This window comes from Aquarana catesbeiana, linkage group LG10 (assembly GCF_042186555.1).
Source record: "Aquarana catesbeiana isolate 2022-GZ linkage group LG10, ASM4218655v1, whole genome shotgun sequence".
Taxonomy (NCBI): Eukaryota; Metazoa; Chordata; class Amphibia; order Anura; family Ranidae; genus Aquarana; species Aquarana catesbeiana.
The window spans coordinates 6518414-6539550 of record NC_133333.1 but is presented as its reverse complement, the minus strand read 5'-3'; the positions used below and the strand labels follow the sequence as shown (position 1 = coordinate 6539550).

Genomic DNA, 21137 nt, shown 5'->3' with positions numbered 1-21137 from the left:
TTGCTTCTGGATAGGCCCTCAGACAGCCTAGTAGCCCGATGTGCCCGGGATAGGCCCAATCTCCGGCCTAGCAGCCTGGGTCAGTAAAACACACGTCCAGGTGGCACAGAACTCCGATCACCTGACTCCACCCAAATATATAGGTTCTCCCAGCAGGCCAAGTGATTTAAGAAAACCCCTGCCCATTGGCTGAGACACCCTATTCATTCCTAATCTGTCCTTGCTTTGCCCTGGTCTTATCTAATGCCACCAGGTACCCGGCCACCTAGCAGCAGAAGAGGGAAGAGCAGCAATTCCAGACTTGGGGTGGAACTCAATTGATCCCTCACAATTGGCCAAGGCAACTACACCTGGCAGGTAAATTTAGGAGCAACCCCGCCTGTGTCCGTTCCTCCACCCCTGCACGAATTACTTCAGCAGACAGTCTTTATTCTCTTGATTCCTGTGTGTTACAAGATTTCTTAAGGAAAATATGAGCTGCCTCTTAGTCTCTGGTTCCATATGTATTCACCGTCCTTTCCCATAACGAACTGACCAATGCCCCTCTGAAAGACATATTGGTATGTTGGATGCTGGAAGCCCCAGGCCTCATCTGCCTATCTTGACTCCTGCAATCCTTCCGCGTCAGTTCAGGAAAGTCCTGGATGAATGAGTACTTCTGGGTTGCACCCCCTTGCTCTCTCCCACCGACAGTCCATGGTTAACACAGAAAGCCGACCCCAGTCTACTCCATCCTGTTAGCAGCTCCTTCCCGCTCCGCGTGGCCAGAACCATCCCAGCCGGTGATGTCTGGTCGACTTCTTCCGGAGTTTCCTTCTGCTGATCACTGAGGTTGCTGAACCATCCAGCACTGAGGTCTCTGAACCCTCAGGCCTTCAGGTCCAGTTCTTTGGCTATCCAGCACTGAGAGCATTACACCCCCAGGCCTTCAAGCCTGGACCCTGCAGGTCACATCTTTGCTGCTTCTCTGAATTCAATTCCCCTCTCCAACCACCCCAGGAAGCATGTGACCTTAGTTTTTATAACAGTCCCGCCTCTGCCCAAACAGAACAATGATTGGCTCAGAGCGGTCTTCATGAAATACCTGCCACTCTGCTCCCCCAGTCCGCCCACCTTCCAGAACATTTCAGGGAAAGTAAGGGAAATCTTGCAGGGCAGAGTGTAGGTGGCCACACCCTCCTCTATTCTATCAAATCTCTCAACCAAATTAATCAACCAAGCCTAACCTACAGGGTAAGGCACTAGCAATTTACCGATCACTTATCCTAACTAACTAGCACCCACCTAAAGGTGGTGGGCGCTACATTATTTTTATATATATGGACAGTGTAAAAATAAAAAGTAAAATAAATAAGATAAAGAAAAAAAAAGAAGAAAGTTCCTCTTCCCTCCATGCTCGCGCGCTGAAGAGAACACATACGTAAGTCGCGCCCATATCTGTAAACAGTGTTCGCACCACACATGTGAGGTATCGCCGCAATCATTAGAGCTAGAGCAATAATTTGTGTACTCTCTAACTCTAAACAGGTAACCTGTTAAAAAAAAAAAACTTTAAGCGCCACCTATAGAGATTTTTAAGTACCGCAGTTTGTCGCCATTCCACAGGTGTGCGCAATTTTTAAGTGTGACATGTTCGGTATCTATTTAGTCAGCGTAACATTATCTTTCACAAACAAATTGGAGTAAATATTGTGTTTTGTTTTTTATACATTAAAATGTATTATTTCCAAAACCATTACGTTTGAAAGACCGCTGCGCAAAATCTGTGTGACATAAAATATTGCAACGATCACCATTTTATTCTCTAGGGTCTCTGCTAAAAAAAATATATAGATATATAGATCTATATATAGATCTATATATCAAAATATATCAAAAAATACTATTTAAAACTTTTGAACAAAAAGGCCTGGTCTTCAAATGGTTAACAGTTATTTATTGAGAGTGACACATATACAGATCAAGCCAACGTGTTTTGGGGAATACGCCTCCCCCTTCTTCAAGGCTTATAACAGCAGATGTTGTTATACTGGTGAAGAGGTATACTGACATCTGCTGCCATAAGCCTTGAAGAAGGAGGAGGCGTATTCTCCCGAAACGCGTGGGGTTGATCTGTATAAGTGCCACACTCAATAAACACCTTGACTTCCCATCAAGTGTGATATCACTTTTGACATTGGGGGTCTCCGTCCTCCTCCTGTAAATACCGTTGCAGCTGAAGCAATGTCACATTCACACCAGTTAGGTAGCACCCCTTGCATGCTCACGGTTGCGGCATGTTGGTTCGGCATTTTCGGGGCTAAAACAGTCAGCGGTGAGGCATCATACTGCCCCCCCTCAACGTCTGTCAGACATGATCTGAACATGGATCGCTTTTTATAGGTCCAGTAATTTATCTGCACATCTAACCCCCGGCTTCCAGCGATAGCCAAATGGTGCGCCATGTCACTTCCCCAGACTATGTAAATCACAATGTTACTTATTCCTTTTATTGAGATATAAGCAAGAATTCAAAAGAGTGCGGCTACCGATGAGAAGACAAAAATAAAAGGCTAGTTTTGGACTCAGAACCAAACCTATACAGAACTGGGTCTCTGTAAATAGTCTTATAAATCTAGACTTTATCCGCTCCTTGGGAATTTCTCCCACTGATGTAGACAATGGGCCACTATTCCTCCCACTGACACCAATGATGGGGCACTATTCCTCCCACTGACACCAATGATGGGCCACTATTCCTCCCACTGACACCAGTGATGGGGCACTATTCCTTCCACTGACACCAGTGATGGGGCACTATTCCTCCCATTGATACCAATGATGGGGCACTATTCCTCCCACTGACACCAATGATGGGGCACTATTCCTCCCACTGACACCAATGATGGGGCACTATTCCTCCCACTGACACCAATGATGGGGCACTATTCCTCCCACTGACACCAATGATGGGGCACTATTCCTCCCACTGACACCAATGATGGGACACTATTCCTCCCACTGACACCAGTGATGGGGCACTATTCCTCCCACTGACACCAATGATGGGACACTATTCCTCCCACTGACACCAATGATGGGGCACTATTCCTCCCACTGACACCAATGATGGGGCACTATTCCTCCCACTGACACCAGTGATGGGGCACTATTCCTTCCACTGACACCAGTGATGGGGCACTATTCCTCCCATTGATACCAATGATGGGGCACTATTCCTCCCACTGACACCAATGATGGGACACTATTCCTCCCACCGACACCAATCATGGGGCACTATTCCTCCCATTGATACCAATGATGGGGGCAGGGCTCAGTGTGAATGGGCCCTCAATGTACGGGACGTATAGAGCAGACGTTGCATCTGTTCCTGTGCGGTCAGCTTGGCTCTGCATGTTCCTGAATGGTACGGCAGACGGCGGTTCATACATTCATCTGGTCTCTCGGGTAATTTGCAGGATTTATTGCCGGTCTCAGAGGTTAAACCAGCATTGTCATATTAATATTTAAAGCTGGCTAGAGCAATATTGTAATAATTACCGGAGCAATGACCCCGCAGGTGTTCCTGATGGTTCTAAGTCAGCTTTTATTGTCCTCTGTGCTATCATTCTGGTTACTCAGGAGGAGTTTACTTCTCATCAATGTAACGCATTAGTCCAGCGGGCCGGCGGCTCGCCCCAGGCACAGCAGAAGAAGTGCGTAATTAGTGCTTAACATGTAAAAACAACAAAGTCTGCTTTCCTCAAGCCACCCATGAGCTATAGAAGTGTCTCGATAAAAGCAAAGGAGCATTTGTTACCATCATTGATTGGAATGTGAAGGATGTGTTAGAAGCCAATGAAGAGTGTTGTTGGGGCATTTTTGATGACACCGGGGACATTTCCCACCTGTTGGCAATGCGATTAAGCCCATCATCCCCTCTACGAGAGAGGTGTGGCCGGTCCTGTCATTTAGTATACTCTTGGGTCATAAAGGAATCATCTATGGCAGGGGTCTCCAAACGTTCTAAAAACAAAGGGCCAGTCTACTGTCCTTCAGACTTTAGGGAGGCCTGAATGTGGCTATTGGGAATAGAAAAGGTCCTGACGTCAGTGGGCAAAATAACGTCCCATCCTTTGTTTCAGTGGTCATATTTGTGCCTCATCTTTGGTGTCATTGGCATAGATTGTGCCCCATTGTTGGTGTCATTGGGAGGAATTGTGCCCCATTGTTGGTGTCATTGGGAAGAATTGTGTCCCCATCATTGATGTCATTGGGAGGAACTGTGCCCCATCGTTGGTGTCATTGGGAAGAATTGTGCCCCCAGCGTTGGTGTCATTGGGAAGAATTGGGCCCCATTGTTGGTGTCATTGGGAAGAATTGTGTCCTCATCTTTGATGTCATTGGGAGGAATAGAGCCCCAAGGGCTGGAAAAAGCATGCAAAGCTGTCAATCCCTCAGATCCTCAGGTAGGCTGTACGGGGCCCCCGGGATTTCTAACAGCAGCCCTGGGGATCACCATAGGAAGCTAGATGCTCACAGGATGTGCTCTCTAGTCCAGATAGGTGCTCGGTGGATTGTGCTCTGTAGTCCAGCAAGGCAGGGCCAAGATCACCATAGCAAACTAGGCGATGACTGGATGTGCTCTGTAGTCCAGCAAGGCAGAACCGGGATCGCCATAAAGAAGCTAGGTGCTCAGTGGATGTGCTCTGTAGTCCAGCAAGGCAGAACCAAGATCACCATAGGAAGCTAGGCGATGACTTGATGTGCTCTGCAGTCCAGCAAAGCAGAACTAGGATCACCATAGGAAGCTAGACACTCACTGGTTGTGCTGTGTAGTCTAGATAGGTGCTCGGTGGATGTGCTCCATAGTCCAACAAGGCAGAACTGAGATCACCATAAGAAGCTAGGTGCTCAGTGTATAAGCTCTGTAGTCCAGATAGGTGCTTGCTGGATGAGAAATGTAGTCCAGCAGGGCAGAACCGAGATCACCATAGGAAGCTAGCTGCTCCGTGGATGTGCATTGTGGTCCAGCAGGGCAGAACTGAGATCACCATAGGAAGCTGCTCACTGGATGTGCTTTGTAGTCCAGCAAAGCAGATCTAGGGTCACCATAAAAAGCCAAGCAATGACTGGATGTGCTCTGTAGTCCAGCAAGGCAGAACTGAGATCACCATAGGAAACTAGGCCCCACACAACATCCAAGTAAAAATCCCCCCTCCTGGTTGGACAATGATTTGAGTTAAAATCCTTACGAAGATCCTTCTTTGCTCTAACCAAACTACAAAAAAAAAAAAGATATTCATTGGTCTTCAATTAATGAAGAGCGATGGAATGCGGGCGTCCTGCTCGGTGAGTCAGACTCCATGCCGTCGGTTGTCAGTGTATCCGGAGTCCATAGAGAGATTAAAATAAGACTATTATTGGAGAACACAAATGTGTATAATCACCAGAGATGTAACATTTAATTCTGCCTCGTCTTATGGTGTTCATTAAACTTGAGTCATAATGGTTAGTCTATAAAAACCTGGTGGTCGGCGGAGGCACTCGGCGCGCAGGACGCGGGGGAACGCGCCAGCTGCAGTAAACGGCCGTCTGGGGTACTTTGAGGTTTCGTTTCCGTCCCTCCGGTGGAAGAGCCATTCCCGGCATCGGCTTGTGCACAAACGAGGGAGTCAAACACGTGTCGTGACCTTGATCGTGTCCTGATACCCGGGACAGTTAATTGGGGCCAATTAGGCGAGAAACACAAAGTCTTCTGATAGCGGAATTGTCAAGGAGGCGATATTTCATTCTTCCCGTGTGCGCGGTATTTTGCATATCACAGTCTGAGCTTTAATGATGTGCGCACGCCGAGGAAAACATTCAGCCGCATGGTAAATAATAAGAGGACACCAAAGTGGAACAAATAGCCAAGATAAGTGCTTGGCGTCTCTAATCATAAAATAATGGCCAGCTGTTTTGCACAATTGAATCTTTATTACTCTGTGGCATCATTGGACAGATTTCCCCGAGATGTCCTCGTTTGTGTCTCTCTGGCCTGCTCAGGCCCTCGGCCCCTCCGGTACGTAAAGTGGTGCCTAATAAGGTCTCTCTGTTTGTTTGTTTTGCAGCTGCTCCGAGAGGGCCCAAAATAACGATGACGCCAACCAGAGCTCGTGTGGGGGACACGGTGCGCATGGTAGTGCAAGGCTTTCAGGTAAGCATCTCTGGAATTATTCAAAGTATTACTGCCCACTCTTTATTTCACAGTGCGCAAAACCAAAACACCAAGGTGTACCAAAAAAAGTACACTAGGGTGTGTCATATGGTCCTTCCCCAAAGAAGAAGGACCTTTCCTGCTTCCCTGGGGTGCAAGACTCTTGGTAAGGCAGACTCAGAACCACCCAGAAGAAGGCACGCTTGGGACCACCTAGATTGGGGCGTGCTCGGGTCCACCCACAACACGGCGCTCTCAGGTCCACCCACAACGGTGCATGCGTGGGACCACCTAGAACGGGGCGCGCTCGGGTCCACCTAGAACGGGGCGTGCTCGGGTCACCCAGAACGGGGCGCGTTCGGGTCACCAAGAACGGGGCACGCTCAGGTCCACCCAGAATGGGGCGTGCTCGGGTCCACCCATAACGGGGTGTGCTGGGGTTCACCCAGAACGCGGCGCTCTCAGGTCCACCCGCAACGGGGCATGCTCGGGTCCACCCAGAAGGGGGCACGCTCAGGTCCACCCAGAAGGGGTGCGCTCGGATCCACCCAGAAGGGGCGCGCCCGTGTTCACTCTCAACTGAGCGCGCTCGGGTCCACCCGCAATGGGGCATGCTCGGGTCCACCCAAAAGGGGGCGCGCTTGTGTCCACCCAGAAGGGGCGTGCTCGGATCCACCCCCAACTGTGCGCGCTCGTGTCCAGGTCAACCCACAACACGGCGCTCTCAGGTCCACCCGCAATGGGGCATGCTCGGGTCCACCTCATCTCTTATATTTTACCCAAAAAATTGGATAATACAAAGCGCCCTAAAACCTTAGTGTACTTTTTACTGCAAATTTGCATTTCCTAAATTGTTGCGCTAATATATCACATGACATAAAACATTTGGAACTACCACTATTTTATTCTCTAGGGTATCTGCTTTCAGAAAACCCGGGGGTTTGGATGGGATGGGGGGGGGGTGTTGATTCAAATCCTGGAAAGTTTAAAATCTGGTGCAGCAACCAATCGGCTTCTGTTTTTTTTTTGTCAAAGTTTAATTGAAGAAGCTGACGTTGGAAGCTGATTGCAAAATCTGGTGCAGACCTTATGGGAGCCACTCTCCAGTTGTTTTTTTTTTTTTTGTAAATCAACCCCATTTTGTGCAGCAGCCCCCCCTCAGCCCTCCTAATACTTACCTGAGCCCCATCTCCATCCAGCGATGTTACACGAGAGACCCGGCTGTCCAGGGCTCCCGCTGCTGTCAATCAAAGTCAGTGCCCCAATGGGGAGAGAGGTGGAGGTGTGGCTCAGCTTGGGTGCCGAGTCATATTGTAATTAAAATGTTTTAAAAAAACATCTCCATTTCAATCTGCAGTCGCTGTAATTCTCTGTACAATTCAATATGGCCACCTGGAGGCGCTTTGTACACAGATGGTGAACAGAGTGTCTCTTTCTCCCTCCCCCCCAGAAATGTAATTTCCTGCATGTGTGATTGGCTCAATGATTTTCCCAGAAGTCTGCACTAAGATACAAGTCAGGTTTTGGGCATCCACTGCAACAACGTCATTTTTGGTGAGATACTCCCCAAAGGGAAAATCACTTCAAGGACGCAGACCCTGCCACTTTACTCTTTCAAGCCCTGCAAGTGCAGCAGCTGATTGATAATTATTAAATCGCTTCCATTCACATTTACTCGAGAAATTTCTTCAGAATAACAAAAGGTAGGAATCTGCAACAAAGTTTGTTTCAACCACTGCAATGTACATAAATCACAGTAAGGGGGGGGGGCTTAAAAAAAAAAGTGGAGTTACTCTTTAAGCAAACAATGACCCAGGTTCCCCCCCTCCATTGTTATGTGCAGAATGAAGTCTTTCCTGAGCCCCTCTTTACATGGACGAGGGTCGGCGGGAGACTGCTGGATGGGAGCTCAGAGCATGATGGGAAGGAGCTGCTCCTGGAACGGGTCCCGCCGGAACTAAATGGCTCTATGTATCGCTGCACAGCTCAGAATCCGCTGGGTTCTACAGACACACATACAAGATTAATAGTATTTGGTAAGTGGAAACCTTTTTTGTTTTTTTTTCTAAGACATGTGAATGTGATGGCTTGATATACTAATTCTCATAGAAGGGTGTTAATGGGTTTTTTTCAAGCTTGTGCATAATGCCTAATGTTGCGTTCACACCTGGACACTTTGAATCGGTTTCAAAGCGCTCTGCTAAAATGACAAATCGCACAACGCGAATTTCAGATGCCTTTCATTTTAATAGCACCTAAAAATGCTGTGAGGTTCCGTCGTCATAAATCACGCTGCAATCGTGGCAAATCACTTCGCAAGAAGTTTGTCGCCCGAAAGAAGCTCCTGGTCCTTTTTTTGACAAGCTTCACGCGATGTGGTTTGCCACAACATCTTTTACACTTGAGTGTCAAGAAGATGGTCGAACTTGTATAGAGTAGGGTATCTTTGGGCTTGGTTATGTGGGTGTCTTCTGACTATAGATACCCTACACTATACAAGTTTAACCATCTCCTTGGCCAACAAAAAGTCTGGTCAGAAGACAACTGTAGACCTAAGCCCAAAGATGCCCAACTCTATGCAAGTTCAACCAGCTTGTTGACCAAGGAAGAGTCTGGGCTCGGGTCTACAGGTGTCTAAGACTTTTCCATTGTCAAGGAGATGGTTGAAGTTGTATAGAGTAGGGTATCTTTGGGGCTCAAATCTATAGGTGTCTTCTGACCAAAATACCTTTATCTATACAAGTTCAACCATCAATTTGACCAAGGAAAAGTCTGGGCTCAGGTCTACAGGTGTCTCAGACTTTTCCTTGGTAAAGGAGATGGTTGAACTTGTATAGAGTGAGGAATCTTTGGGCTCGGATCTACAGTGCCTTGAAAAATGATTCCTACCACTTGAAATTTTCCAAATATTGTCATGTTACAACCAAAAACGTGAACTGATTTTATTTGATAGACCAACACAAAGTGGCACATAATTGTGAAGTGGAAGGAAAATTAATGGTTTTCAACATTTTTTACAAATATGTGAAGTGTGGCATGCATTTGTATTCAGCCCCCTTTACGCTGATACCCCTAAATAAAATCTAGTGGAACCAATTGCCTTCAGAAGTCACCTAATTAGTAAATAAAGTCCACCTCTGTGTAATTTAATCTCATTATAAATACAGTTGTTCTGTGAAGCCTTCAGAGGTTTGTTAGAGAACCTTAGTGAACAAACAGCATCACAAAGGCCAAGAAACACACCAGACAGGTCAGGGATAAAAGTGTGGAGAAGTTTAAGGCAGGGTTAGATTATAAAAAAATATCTCAAGCTTTGAACATCTCACGGAGCTCTGTTCAATCCATCATCTGAAATTGGAAAGAGTATGGCACAACGTCAAACCAAGACATGGCCGTCCACCTAAACTGACAGGCCGGGCAAGGAGAGCATTCAACAGAGAAGAGCCAAGAGGTCCATGGTAACTCTGGAGGAGCTGCAGAGATCCACAGCTCAGGTGGGAGAATCTGTCCACAGGACAACTATTAGTCGTGTTCTCCACAAATCTGCCCTTTATGGAAGAGTGACAAGAAGAAAGACATTGGTGAAAGAAAGTCATAAGAAGTCCTGTTTGCAGTTTGTGAGAAGCCATGTGGGGGACACAGCAAACATGTGGAAGAAGGTGCTCTGGTCAGATGAGACCAAAATTCAACTTTTTGGCCTAAAAGTAAAACTCAATGTGTGGCGGAAAACTAACACTGCACATCACCCTGAACACACCATCCCCACCGTGAAACATGGTGGAGGCAGCATCATGGTGTGGGGATGCTTTTCTTCAGCAGGGACAGGGAAGCTGGTCAGAGTTGATGGGAAGATGGATGGAGCCAAATACAGGACAATCTTAGAAGAAAACCTGTTAGAGTCTACAAAAGACTTGAGACTGGGGTGGAGGTTCACCTTCCAGCAGGACAACGACCCGAAACATACAACCAGAGCTACAATGGAATGGTTTAGATCAAAGCATATTCATGTGTTAGAATGGCCCAGTCACAGTCCAGACCTAAATCCAGTTGAGAATCTGTGGCAAGACTTGAAAATTGCTGTTCACAGACGCTCTCCATCCAATCTGGCAGAGCTTGATATATTTTGCAGAGAAGAATGGGCAAAAATGTCCCTCTCTAGATGTGCAAAGCTGGTAGAGACATCCCAAAAAAAGACTTGCAGCTGTAATTGCAGTGAAAGGGGGTTCTACAAAGTATTGACTCAGGGGGGCGCCATACAAATGCCCCCCACACTTTTCACATATTTATTTGTAAAAAGTGTTGTAAACCATTTATCATTTTCCTTCCACTTCACAATTATGTGACACTTTGTGTTGGTCTATCACATAAAATCCCAATAAAATAAATTTAGGTTTTTGGTTGTAGCATAACAAAATGTGGAAAATTTCAAGGGGTGTGAATACTTTTTCCAGGCACTGTATAGGTGTCTCCTGACTAAAGATACCCTACTCGATACAAGTTCAGCCATCTCCTTGACCAAAGAAAAGTCTGGTCAGAAGACACCTGTAGACCCACGCACATAGACATCTTATGCAAGTTTAAACTTTCCCAAGTTTTCTGAAGGGTCACTGACCATGTCCTGGGTTTTCTAATTATGAGTGGCAATGACAGTCTGTATACAGGGACGCTCTGTGCTACACTGAATACCAGATAAATCTCTCACAAGTATCGTGTCAGTCTTACAATATATCACCATAGACAGGTCATTTCTGAAGGGAGAGAAGCATAACTTGCAAGTCAAACATCAAACCAATAAATAATCAGCCAAGGTAAGCTGGGGGGTCTGAGTGCTATGCTGGCACAAGGCTGTTCCAGGAGTTATATGATAAAATATAGCATGGTTTTCAGCAGGGGAGAGATAGCATTCCAATTATTAACAATGTTGCATCAAAAGAGCTGAAACACCAGTTGAATGTTCTGATAGCTGGGAGCTAATGCCGGAAGGAAGTTGGCCTATCTGCAGCACCTTTACTTTGAATACACATATGTTTTTAAAGTATTTCTTCAACATACAGCAGCATGTTGGGACTACCAAGGTTGCATTCTAATGGTCCCACCACAATCACACATTGGGGCCAAAGCTGATTGGCTTACCATTGTGGGAGGAAACCTGAACATCTGGAAAGAGATCTAACATATATACTCCACATAGATTGTTTTCTTGGTGTCCCTGACTCAGTGCCACCACATACACAATCTACAAGGAGTTAATATGTTAGAGCTCTTCCCAGGTGTTCAAGTTTCCTTCCACGATGGTAAGCCAATCAGTTTTGGTGCCAACGTGTGCCTTTGAATATCCTTGACGTAGATGTAGCATACAACCGTTAAGGTGATTGCCAACAGATTAGCTTTGTTGTCTTAGGGTCCTTGATTCAGTTTCCACCGCATACATAAAGCTAGTCTGTTATCTTAAAGATTGTATGCTACATCTACATAAGAGGTAGTGAAAGGCACACATAGGGGCAAAACTGATTGGCTTATCATTGTGGGAGGACCGAATCACCTGGAAAGAGCTCTAACATATGAACTCCATGTAGATTGTGCAAGTGGTGGGAACTGAACCCCACAACACCAAAGCTAATCTGATGGCGTTCATCTTAAAGGTTATATGCTACATCTACGTAAGGAGGTAGTCAAAGACCAAGTGCATTCTTAGACAAAATGGAGTTTTCTGCACCCAGCCCCCCTCAATTCCTAGTCTAAAGTACCCCACCCTCCCAGGAGATGCTCAGAAGGCCAACCCATAAAAGTCTGTTGGAATCACTCCATAGGTTGGGTAAGTACAACACAAGGAATATTTAAGTACACATTGTAACTTTACCGCTTTCTCGTCCAGACATGTAACCTTACCCATCCAAGCTCCATTCATCGCTGCTCCACACTCATAGAGTTTCTGGGTATGAAGAAGCATGTGACTTCCCTTGTGTGTCAGTACTTGGGCCTGAGCAACCCAATTGGTGTTATGTGGGTATAGCCATGTCGTCATCACCCTAGGCTTCAACATAGTTTGAAGGCAGAACATAGACAGGAGGGGATGCTGCAGAGAGGGAGTCGCATGCTGGACGATGGGTTGGGTGGGGTTCATGGCTTATGCATACACATTTAATTTGCCTTGTTGAACAAAGTGACATTGGGGGAGATTAACTAAAGCTGGAGCTGGATCAGAATCTGGTGCAGCTCTGCATGGTAGACAATCAGCTTCTAACATCAGCTTGTTCAATTAAGCTGGGGCTGCACCCGAACTGCAAGAGTTAACTTCTCTACTTAAGTTACCTCAACTGGCTCTCAGGCAGTGGACAGTTCCTTGGCATCATCATGACCAATGCAGGGGTCCCTGATTTGAAGATGATGATGTCAGGATCTTAGACCAGTGGAGCATGAGGGAGAAGCCGAGCAGCATGAAGAATCGGATAAGTAGATCTTTTCAATGCCCCCTAGACCGAAACAAGCAATTAACCCTGGCAGTGCAGGTGCAGCCCCACTGCAAGTGATCATTTTTGAGTTTCCCAGAGTTGGGCTTTCAGCATCCATCCTAAAATGATATTTAAATGTTCAGTAAATGCTGTCATTTTAAGGCCTCATGCACACAGGATGTTTTTTTTTTGTTTACCTCCCCTGGATGCCTTTGCTCTAGGGGAGCAAAACGCAGCATAAAAATATGCCCCTAAAGCCACATTTTGCTAATTAATTTAGGCGCGTTGGGTGTTTTTTTTTTTTTTTTTTTTTTTAATCCATCATTTGGGGGTTCAGGAAAGGAGCATTTGGGCAGGAAAAAAGTCAAATGCCTCTAACAGCCATTTTTGTAACGCCCTGTGTGCATGAGACCTAAATCCCCCAAGGCCTCATACCATAAATCAGTTGAGGAGCCACCTACATCCCAGTTCCCAGCTCCGCCTGCCTACAGCAACCATTATTAGGGGGGCTACTCCAGACCTTCAATTCTCCCATCGTTCATTTTATAAAAAGGGAAACTACAGCTGAAGGGAGGTGTGATTCCCTAATGGAAGCAGCAGGAGGCAGATCCGGGGACATTGGTCAGAGCCTGCTGCTGAAAAAAAATAACACAGCGGCGGGATAATTCAGTCCGCCCATCCCTTGAATATCGGCTGGACTTGGTTTGTCGTTTAATCATATACAATGCAGAAGGGACTCGTAGCCGTACATTTTATCAGCAGGTAGAACATGTTATCATGGAGGGGGAAGGCAATGGATGTCACTACCTTAATGACTGACAGCGGGTAAAGATTTAACTTCAGTCTAACATTCTGTCTATTTTTCCATGTAGAAAATCCCAATATTCCGAGGGGAACAGAAGATTCAAACGGTGAGTTGTTGAACATGTAAAGCAGACGGAGAATCAGCAAATGATGCTCCGGAGGAGACAGAAATAGATCACAGCCGGCTCCACTTTATCTGCCGCTTGTAGAGGCCAGAAATAAATTAATGACTGTTTCTATTAGCAACAGAAAATAGATCAGAGAGCTGCCAGAGACAAATTGCGGCAAAGACAGGAGGCCATGTAAATTAAGCTGAATCCATAGGAAAACATTGCGGGAACACGCTGCCTCCGCGTCACACAATCCAGCTTATTTCTTATGTAACTCTTATTATTCCGGCTGCTGGGGAGTCAAATAAATCTGTTCAAATTCGCACCATCTCTTTATTGAGAGAGCCATCTGCACAAACTGATGTCAATATAAAACAAAGAATATGCAATTGAGGATCCTCCTAAATCAGGGGTTTTCAACCAGGGTTCCATAGACCCCCTAGGGTTCCTCAAGAGGTTGCTAGGGGTTCCATGAGCAATTTCTGCCTCTCAGATAAGTTCCCAATGACACCATTGATCTTTTTAGCTATCTGTAAGGGGGAATTCTTCCCAGTGACCACAAGTGTAAGGAGCATTCTTCCCACTGACCATCACACTAATGTATTATGAGTTGTAGATATGGTAATATTAGCAGGGGTTCCTCTGTGTTGAAAAGTTTGAGAAAGGGAAGCTTAAATCCCCAATGATGAAGGTCAAAACAAATCTTAACGCCCAAATGCAGCTTTGCCATGTCTTAGTAAACGGTACCTATCATTACAACTACCTAGTGCAGCCATTCTCAACCTTTTTACCTCAGAAGAACCCCTAAAATAATTATCAGGTCTTGGGAGAACCCCGCTAAAACAAATTCATTGGTAGTCAATGGGAAGAATGCCTCTCATGTTGGTGGTTAGAAGGACGAACGCCTTTTACATAGGAGGTCAGCGGGGAGAATGCTCTTTAACATTGGCAGCCAGTGGGAAGAATCCTCCTTCCTTTGCAGTCAGTGGGGAAGAATGCCCTTTACATAGGGGGCAAGTGGGGAAGAATGCCCCTTACTTTGGCGGCCAGTGGGGAAAAATTACCCCTTTATATTGGTGGCCAGTGGGGAAGAACGCACCTTACAATGGTGACTAGTGGGAAGAACGCTCCTTACATTGGCGGTCAGTGGGGTAAAATGCCCCCTTATATTGGTGGCCAGTGGGGAAGAAAGCGCCTTACAATGGCGACCAGTGGGAAGAACGCTCCTTACATTGGCGGCCAGTGAGTAGAACTCTCCTTACATTAGCGACCAGTGAGTAGAACGCTTCTTACATTGGCAGCCAGTGGGGAAGAATGCCACCTTACTTTGGTAGCCAGTGGGGAAGAACGCTCCTTACATTGGCGGCCAGTGAGTAGAACGCCCAAATGTAGCTTTGCCATGTCTTAGTAAACTGTACTTATCATTACAACTACCTAGTGCAGCCATTCTCAACCTTTTTACCTCAGAAGAACCCTTAAAATAATTATCAGGTCTTGGAGGGAACCCTGCTAAAACAAATTCATTGGTGGTCAATGGGAAGATTGCCCGTCATGTTGATGGTTAGTAGGACGAACGCCCTTTACATTGGAGGTCAGCGGGGAGAATGCCCTTTAACATTGGCAGCCAGTGGGAAGAATGCTCCTTACATTGGTGGCCAGTGGAAAAGAATGCCCCTTACATTGGCGGCCAGTGGGGAAAAATGCCCCCTTTATATTGGTGGCCAGTGGGGAAGAACGCGCCTTACAATGGTGACCAATAGGGAAGAATGCCACCTTACTTTGGTGGCCAGTGGGGAAGAATGCCCCCTTTATATTGGTGTCCAGTAGGGAAGAAAGCGCCTTACAATGGCGACCAGTGGGAAGAACGCTCCTTACATTGGCGGCCAGTGAGTAGAACGCTCCTTACATTGGCGGCCAGTGAGTAGAATGCTCCTTACATTGGCGGCCAGTGAGTAGAACGCTCCTTACATTGGCGGCCAGTGAGTAGAACGCTCCTTACATTGGCGGCCAGTGAGAAGAACGCTCCTTACATTGGCAGCCAGTGAGTAGAACGCTCCTTACATTGGCAACCAATGGGGAAGAATGCCACCTTACTTTGGTGGCCAGTGGGGAAGAACGCTCCTTACATTGGCGGTCAGTGAGAAGAACTCACCTTTCATTGACGACCAGCGGGAAGAATGCCCCTTACATTGAAGGTCAGTGGGACAAATGCCCCCCCCTTCCCCAAAAGACAATTTAAAAGATCATTATTATTGTGCTGTTGGCTCCGCCAAATGGTGTTTGCCCCGAAACTATACAGGCACCATCAGATGGGAGGTTAATCAAGCACAACTCAAAGAACCCCTTGACAAGACTGGCTGGACAGACCTACAAATCTTTCACTAGTGTACAGGTAGTTTAGCTATGTATTTAGCTGTCAGCTTGGGGTTCCGCTTTAATTAAACAGGCAGATGTACAAACAGACATTTCATGTACAATATGACATTTTCTATGCAACACTTTTTCTTAAGTTTGGTAATCTTTTTTTTTTTTTGTTCCTGTAATTGCACTTGTGAGAAAGTTTCTGAAAATTACACCAATTAAAATATTCATTGCAGTAACATAATTTGTGAGGATTCTGCTGCATCAATTATATGCTGGAATCGGTCACATGCGGTATAGAAGTATTTAAAACAATTTCTAAGTGTGGAGTCTAAACGTGTACACCTGCTTGGAGCCAAGAGAGAACGTGATAGGCCGGCATACCACACATGGTGCAAGATGAAAGACCATTTAATTCCATATAACAATTATCATGTTAAAGCAACACTAAAAAGAATGTTCTGTTCCAAAATATATTCCTACCTCAGAAGAGTCCCTTCTATTGCTCTCAGCGTCTCTAAACTCCTTTTCTTTTGCTGTAGTGATCTGTTAGAGAGCAGTGATGGGCAACTTGAAAATTATAGAGGGCCTCAAGTGGGGCCCCCCAACACTTCCAGTGGGCCACACAAGAGCAGGGCATCTTCACCTTTTGAGGTGCATTGCACCAACTGAGCAGCCCATTCAAAATGAATGAGCTATAATGAGCCTCAGCTTCCAGAAAACTTGGTCTTAGTTTTTGCACAAAGCAAACTAAAGTTGGAGTACAATAACCCCCAGCATTGGGCCAGTGGCAGTAATTATAACCCCCAGCATTGGTATCAGTGGATGCAATAATGATCCCCAGCACTGGAGGCAATACTGTTAACTAGCGCCCATACACACACACTTACAGTTTGATGGTCAGTGGCAGTGAAATTCAACTCCCCACTCCCCCAACTTTGGTGGTCAGTAGCAATGGCCGTTAACCCCCAACTTTGTTGCCCGGTAGCAGTGAAAGTTAACCCCCCGACCCTCTGCATTGGTGGTTAGTGGAAGTTGACCCCCCCTCCCAAATTGGTGGCCAGTGGCAGGTGAAAGTTAAGACCCCACCCCCTCCATTGGTGGTGGTCAGTGGCAGTCCCCCTCCACATTAGTGGTCAATGGCAGTGAGTTAAACCACAGACCCCAATTGGTGGTCAGTGAGTTACACCCCTCCCCCCCTTTCCCCAATTGGTTGTCCACAGTACAGTCTCTCTTTCAGTGCCAGCTGCTGTAATCAATGGCGGTTTGTACTTCATTTTTTTTTGGGGGGGGGAGCGACAAACAAACCTGACACCAAACCCACCCACTCGATCACCGATTCTCTCGCTCGCTCGATCACCAGGCCGCCTGTTAGCCCCACACTTACCCTATCCAGGTCGCGGCTTCGGCACCTTCCCCTCTGCATCTCCTCCCGAGTCCCAGCGGTCACTTTTCCTACCGGGCAATCGGGTCTTAGGACCTGCTTCCTGATTAGCCGAGAAGAGAAGCAGGAAGACATTAGCGAATTGTAATTCACTTATGTCACCCAAGTGGGTCGTCTTGGGGCGCAGTCCTCTGCACCCAAGCCCACCCCTTTTGAAGCCAATTAGAGCCTCAGGGTCTAATCATGTCCTTAAAAAAAACCCACTGAAATCCATCCTGCATGGAGATTAGGGGCCGGGCGTATGGCTTGGGGGTTCGGCGCCCCCTATGAGCGGCCACCACTGCCTGGAATGTAGACAGCATTGAAGTGCCTGGCACCTCAGTGCAACTTTGCTGCCTAACTGGTGTGCCCAATAGCTCACAACCTGCATGAGAAGGGTCAGTTGGCATCAGGGTGTTAGAGGGTGACTAAGTTCACGCCCCATGGTTCCTCTGTACGTAGGACCATATCCACCTTCACTTGCTCACTTCTGAGATGGACTATATGGAGTATGCAATGTGTAGTGTGCATAGAACAGTACACATGGCTGCATTCCATCTTTACTGCTCATTCCAAATGAAAGTGAGGGAGAAAAGACGAGGTTCTCAAAGTCATGGAGGACATTGCAAGGAGGCAGAAAAACACATTAAGAAACAATTTAGTTAAAAAATAGATTACAGGGCCATTAAGCAATGTGTGATTTCTGGAAAAATAAGGACATTTGTTTGGCATATGAGCACTACAATGAATGTGACTTTTTGGTGTCCACCTTGCCATGTTGTGTTCTGACTTCTCTCTCCTCTCGTTCCAGGTTCTATCCCCATGTACAGCTACTCAAGACTCTTACTGGTGCTCATATTAATGACAGTGATCCTGGAGCTCACGTGAAATTAGGATGCTTGCCTAACCCCTTCTCTCCTCCTTCAAAAAAAGACTCCACACAAAGCATTACACTTCAATTTTTATTTTCTATACTAGCTCCAGTCTTGTTCTCGGTTGGTTTCTGTCTGTGTTTTAGCTTCCTTGAGCTGATAAATTAAAAAAAACAAAAAAAAAAAAACTAAAATTTCTCCTTATTAATATCTGTCGTTCTTTTTAGTCCTGGATCATTGGGATGTACACATTACGGTTTTCTGTGCCAAGAGATGGACCGCCGGTGACTGTGAGCGGAGTCCTGGTATTTTTTTTTTTTTTTTTTTTTTTACATTGACTGTATGAAGTTGACCTCTTGCTGCAATTGTGAAGGTCTACTGGTCATAGGGTCCTCCATAAAGGATGCAGTCACTACATGTTCACGGATGGATTTCCACCACTGGAGCCCGTTGGCGGCACCACTTATCAGCCACCCACCTTGCGCACAGAGCATTTTCTTGTTTTATTGGCCCCCAACCTGGCTTTGGAATATTGCGTTAAGGAAATTACGATATGACTGTTATTCTACTGAGGACTGGAGAGAAGATGTAGCACGATAGGGAAAGTCTCCTCTTTTCCCCTCTACGCCTATAGGCTAAATAGTAAATCCAACCCTGACTGCAAAAGGAAAAAAAAAAAAAAGTAGTGTGTATGTACCTTCCAGATTCTCCCAGCCGGGGTATGTGTACTCAACGGGGTATTCCTGGACGGGCAGCAGTGTGTACTTCTACCTGCTAAAGAAAATTCTAAATAAAAGTTTACCAAATAATAAATTTTATGTAAAAACAAATCTGCCTAAGTATTTCAGTTATTGATTGTAAAGCATTGATGTCTATCACGGGTCTGATGACCCGTTCACGTTGGCTTCAGGTCTCGTGTGTGTGTTTTAGGCAGACATGTGCAGGACGAAAAAAAAAATTTAATTTCGGATCGATTTGTTAAATTACTATATTTGTTTTATTACTATATTTGTTTTGTTGCATTTGTAACGAAATTCGCTTAGTTATATTCATTCCGACCAGATTCAAAATTTGTCCAGTGGATTCTACAGTAAGTATTCAAATCGAATTTGAATTGAAAATATCAAATTGATCCAAATACATTTGTGAAGAATAGCCGGCATTTGACATTCGAATTTTGGAATATTCTATTCCTTTATCTTCTATTTCATCCCTTTATTTTCTACTCTATCGCTTTATTCTCTTTTCTGTTTTATTCTATTTTTTTCTAAATTCTAATTTTGGAAGATAGATATACTCTAACTCTAATGCCGTGTACACACGGGCGGACTTTTCGACCGGACTTTTGAACGAATGGACTTGCCTACACACGATCACGCCAAAGTCCGACGGATTCGTACGTGATGACGTACGACCGGACTAAAATAAGGAAGTTGATAGCCGGTAGCCAATAGCTGCCCTAGCGTGGGTTTTCGTCTGTCAGACTAGCATACAGACGAGCGGATTTTTCGACCTGACTCGTGTCCGTCTGAAAGACTTGAAGCATGTTCCAAATCTAAAGTCCCTCAGATTTTCGACTGGAAAAGTTCCGCTGAAGGTCCGATGAAGCCCACACACGATCAGATTGCCCGTCGGACCAGTCCGGTCGAAAAGTCCGCTCATGTGTACGCGGCATTACACTAACACACACAGTCTTTGAAGGAAGTCAGCAATATGTTTATCTTTTCAAATTTCATTTGTTTTCTAATTAGATTTGAATGCAGACAATTTGTTAGTTCGGACAAAATTTTATTTAGTTATTTTAGATTTGTATTAATTAGTTACTATTGTGATTCAGAAATTCGGATATATCCGAAACTCCAAATAAGGAAACTTTTGTTCGAATTTCGATTCAGAATGAAACATGTCTAGCTTTAGGTTCACATGCAAAAGAACCCATGTAATAAAAGCGTATGACTAAGAACCGGTACAAGGGAGGGGCACAAGGGGCAGCTGCCCTGGGAAGTTTATGCACAATGTGCATGAACCCTAATAGAGGGAAAATCTTCCAATGGGGACACTAGTTTTGGTGATAATCAAGGATTCTCTTGCTTTGAAAGGAATTTCCTCTTCCTTTCTGTTTTGGCTTTGGGACAGGAAGTGAAGGGAAATCTCCCCAATGGGGGACACAGAGGTTAAAGAAAAAAAAATACCTGATGGGGTTATAACCCCTCCCTCTTTCCAAGATAAAAAAAAATGAAAATGTGTTGCCTTTAGTTCTACTTCAACCCAACTTGACTAAGGAAACAATTGCATGGAAATCTTCCAATGGGGACACTAGTTCTGTGACAACCAGGAGATTCCCTCACTTTGGAGGGATTTCCTCTTACCTCCTCTTTTGGCTATGGGACAGGAAGCGAAGGGAGACCTTTCGGTAGGGACAGGAAGTGAAGGGAGATCTTCCAGTAGGGACACTAGTTCTAGTGACAACCAGGCGATTCCCTCATTTTGGAGGGATTTCTTCTTACTTCCTGTTTTGGCTATGGGACTGGAAGTGAAGGGAAATATGCACAGGGAGCAGTGTTCTGGTGACAACCAGAGATTTCCGTACTTTTAGGGGATTTCCTCTTACCTCCTCTTTTGGCTATGGGACAGGAAGCGAAGGGAGATCTTCCAGTAGGGACACTAGTTCTAGTGACAACCAGGAGATTCCCTCATTTTGGAGGGATTTCTTCTTACTTCCTGTTTTGTCTAGGAAGTGAAGGGAAATCTGTCCTAGGAGCAGCATTCTGGTGACAACCAAGGATTCCCTTTACTTTGCAGGGATTTCTTCTTACTTCCGATTTTGGCTATGGGACACAGACTAAAAAAAAAATACCTGATGGGGTTATAACCCTCCCTTACTCTTTTCAGGATAAAAACAAATGTGTTGCCTTTAGTTCTACTTTAACCCAACTT

The 21137-nt window shown here is 45.6% G+C and overlaps 1 protein-coding gene across 1 annotated transcript in view; it reads left to right on the top strand.

The window, feature by feature from the left end:
• The window catches only part of IGSF21 (immunoglobin superfamily member 21), a gene marked incomplete in the record, with an annotated part of 572073 nt that extends 553679 nt beyond the window's left edge, over positions 1-18394 (top strand). Inside the window, 4 exon segments of the mRNA XM_073601561.1 lie at positions 6093-6178; positions 8022-8214; positions 13503-13541; positions 18140-18394. Of these exon segments, the coding sequence (XP_073457662.1) occupies positions 6093-6178; positions 8022-8214; positions 13503-13541; positions 18140-18216 (395 nt within the window).
• Positions 18395-21137: the final 2743 nt, after the last annotated feature.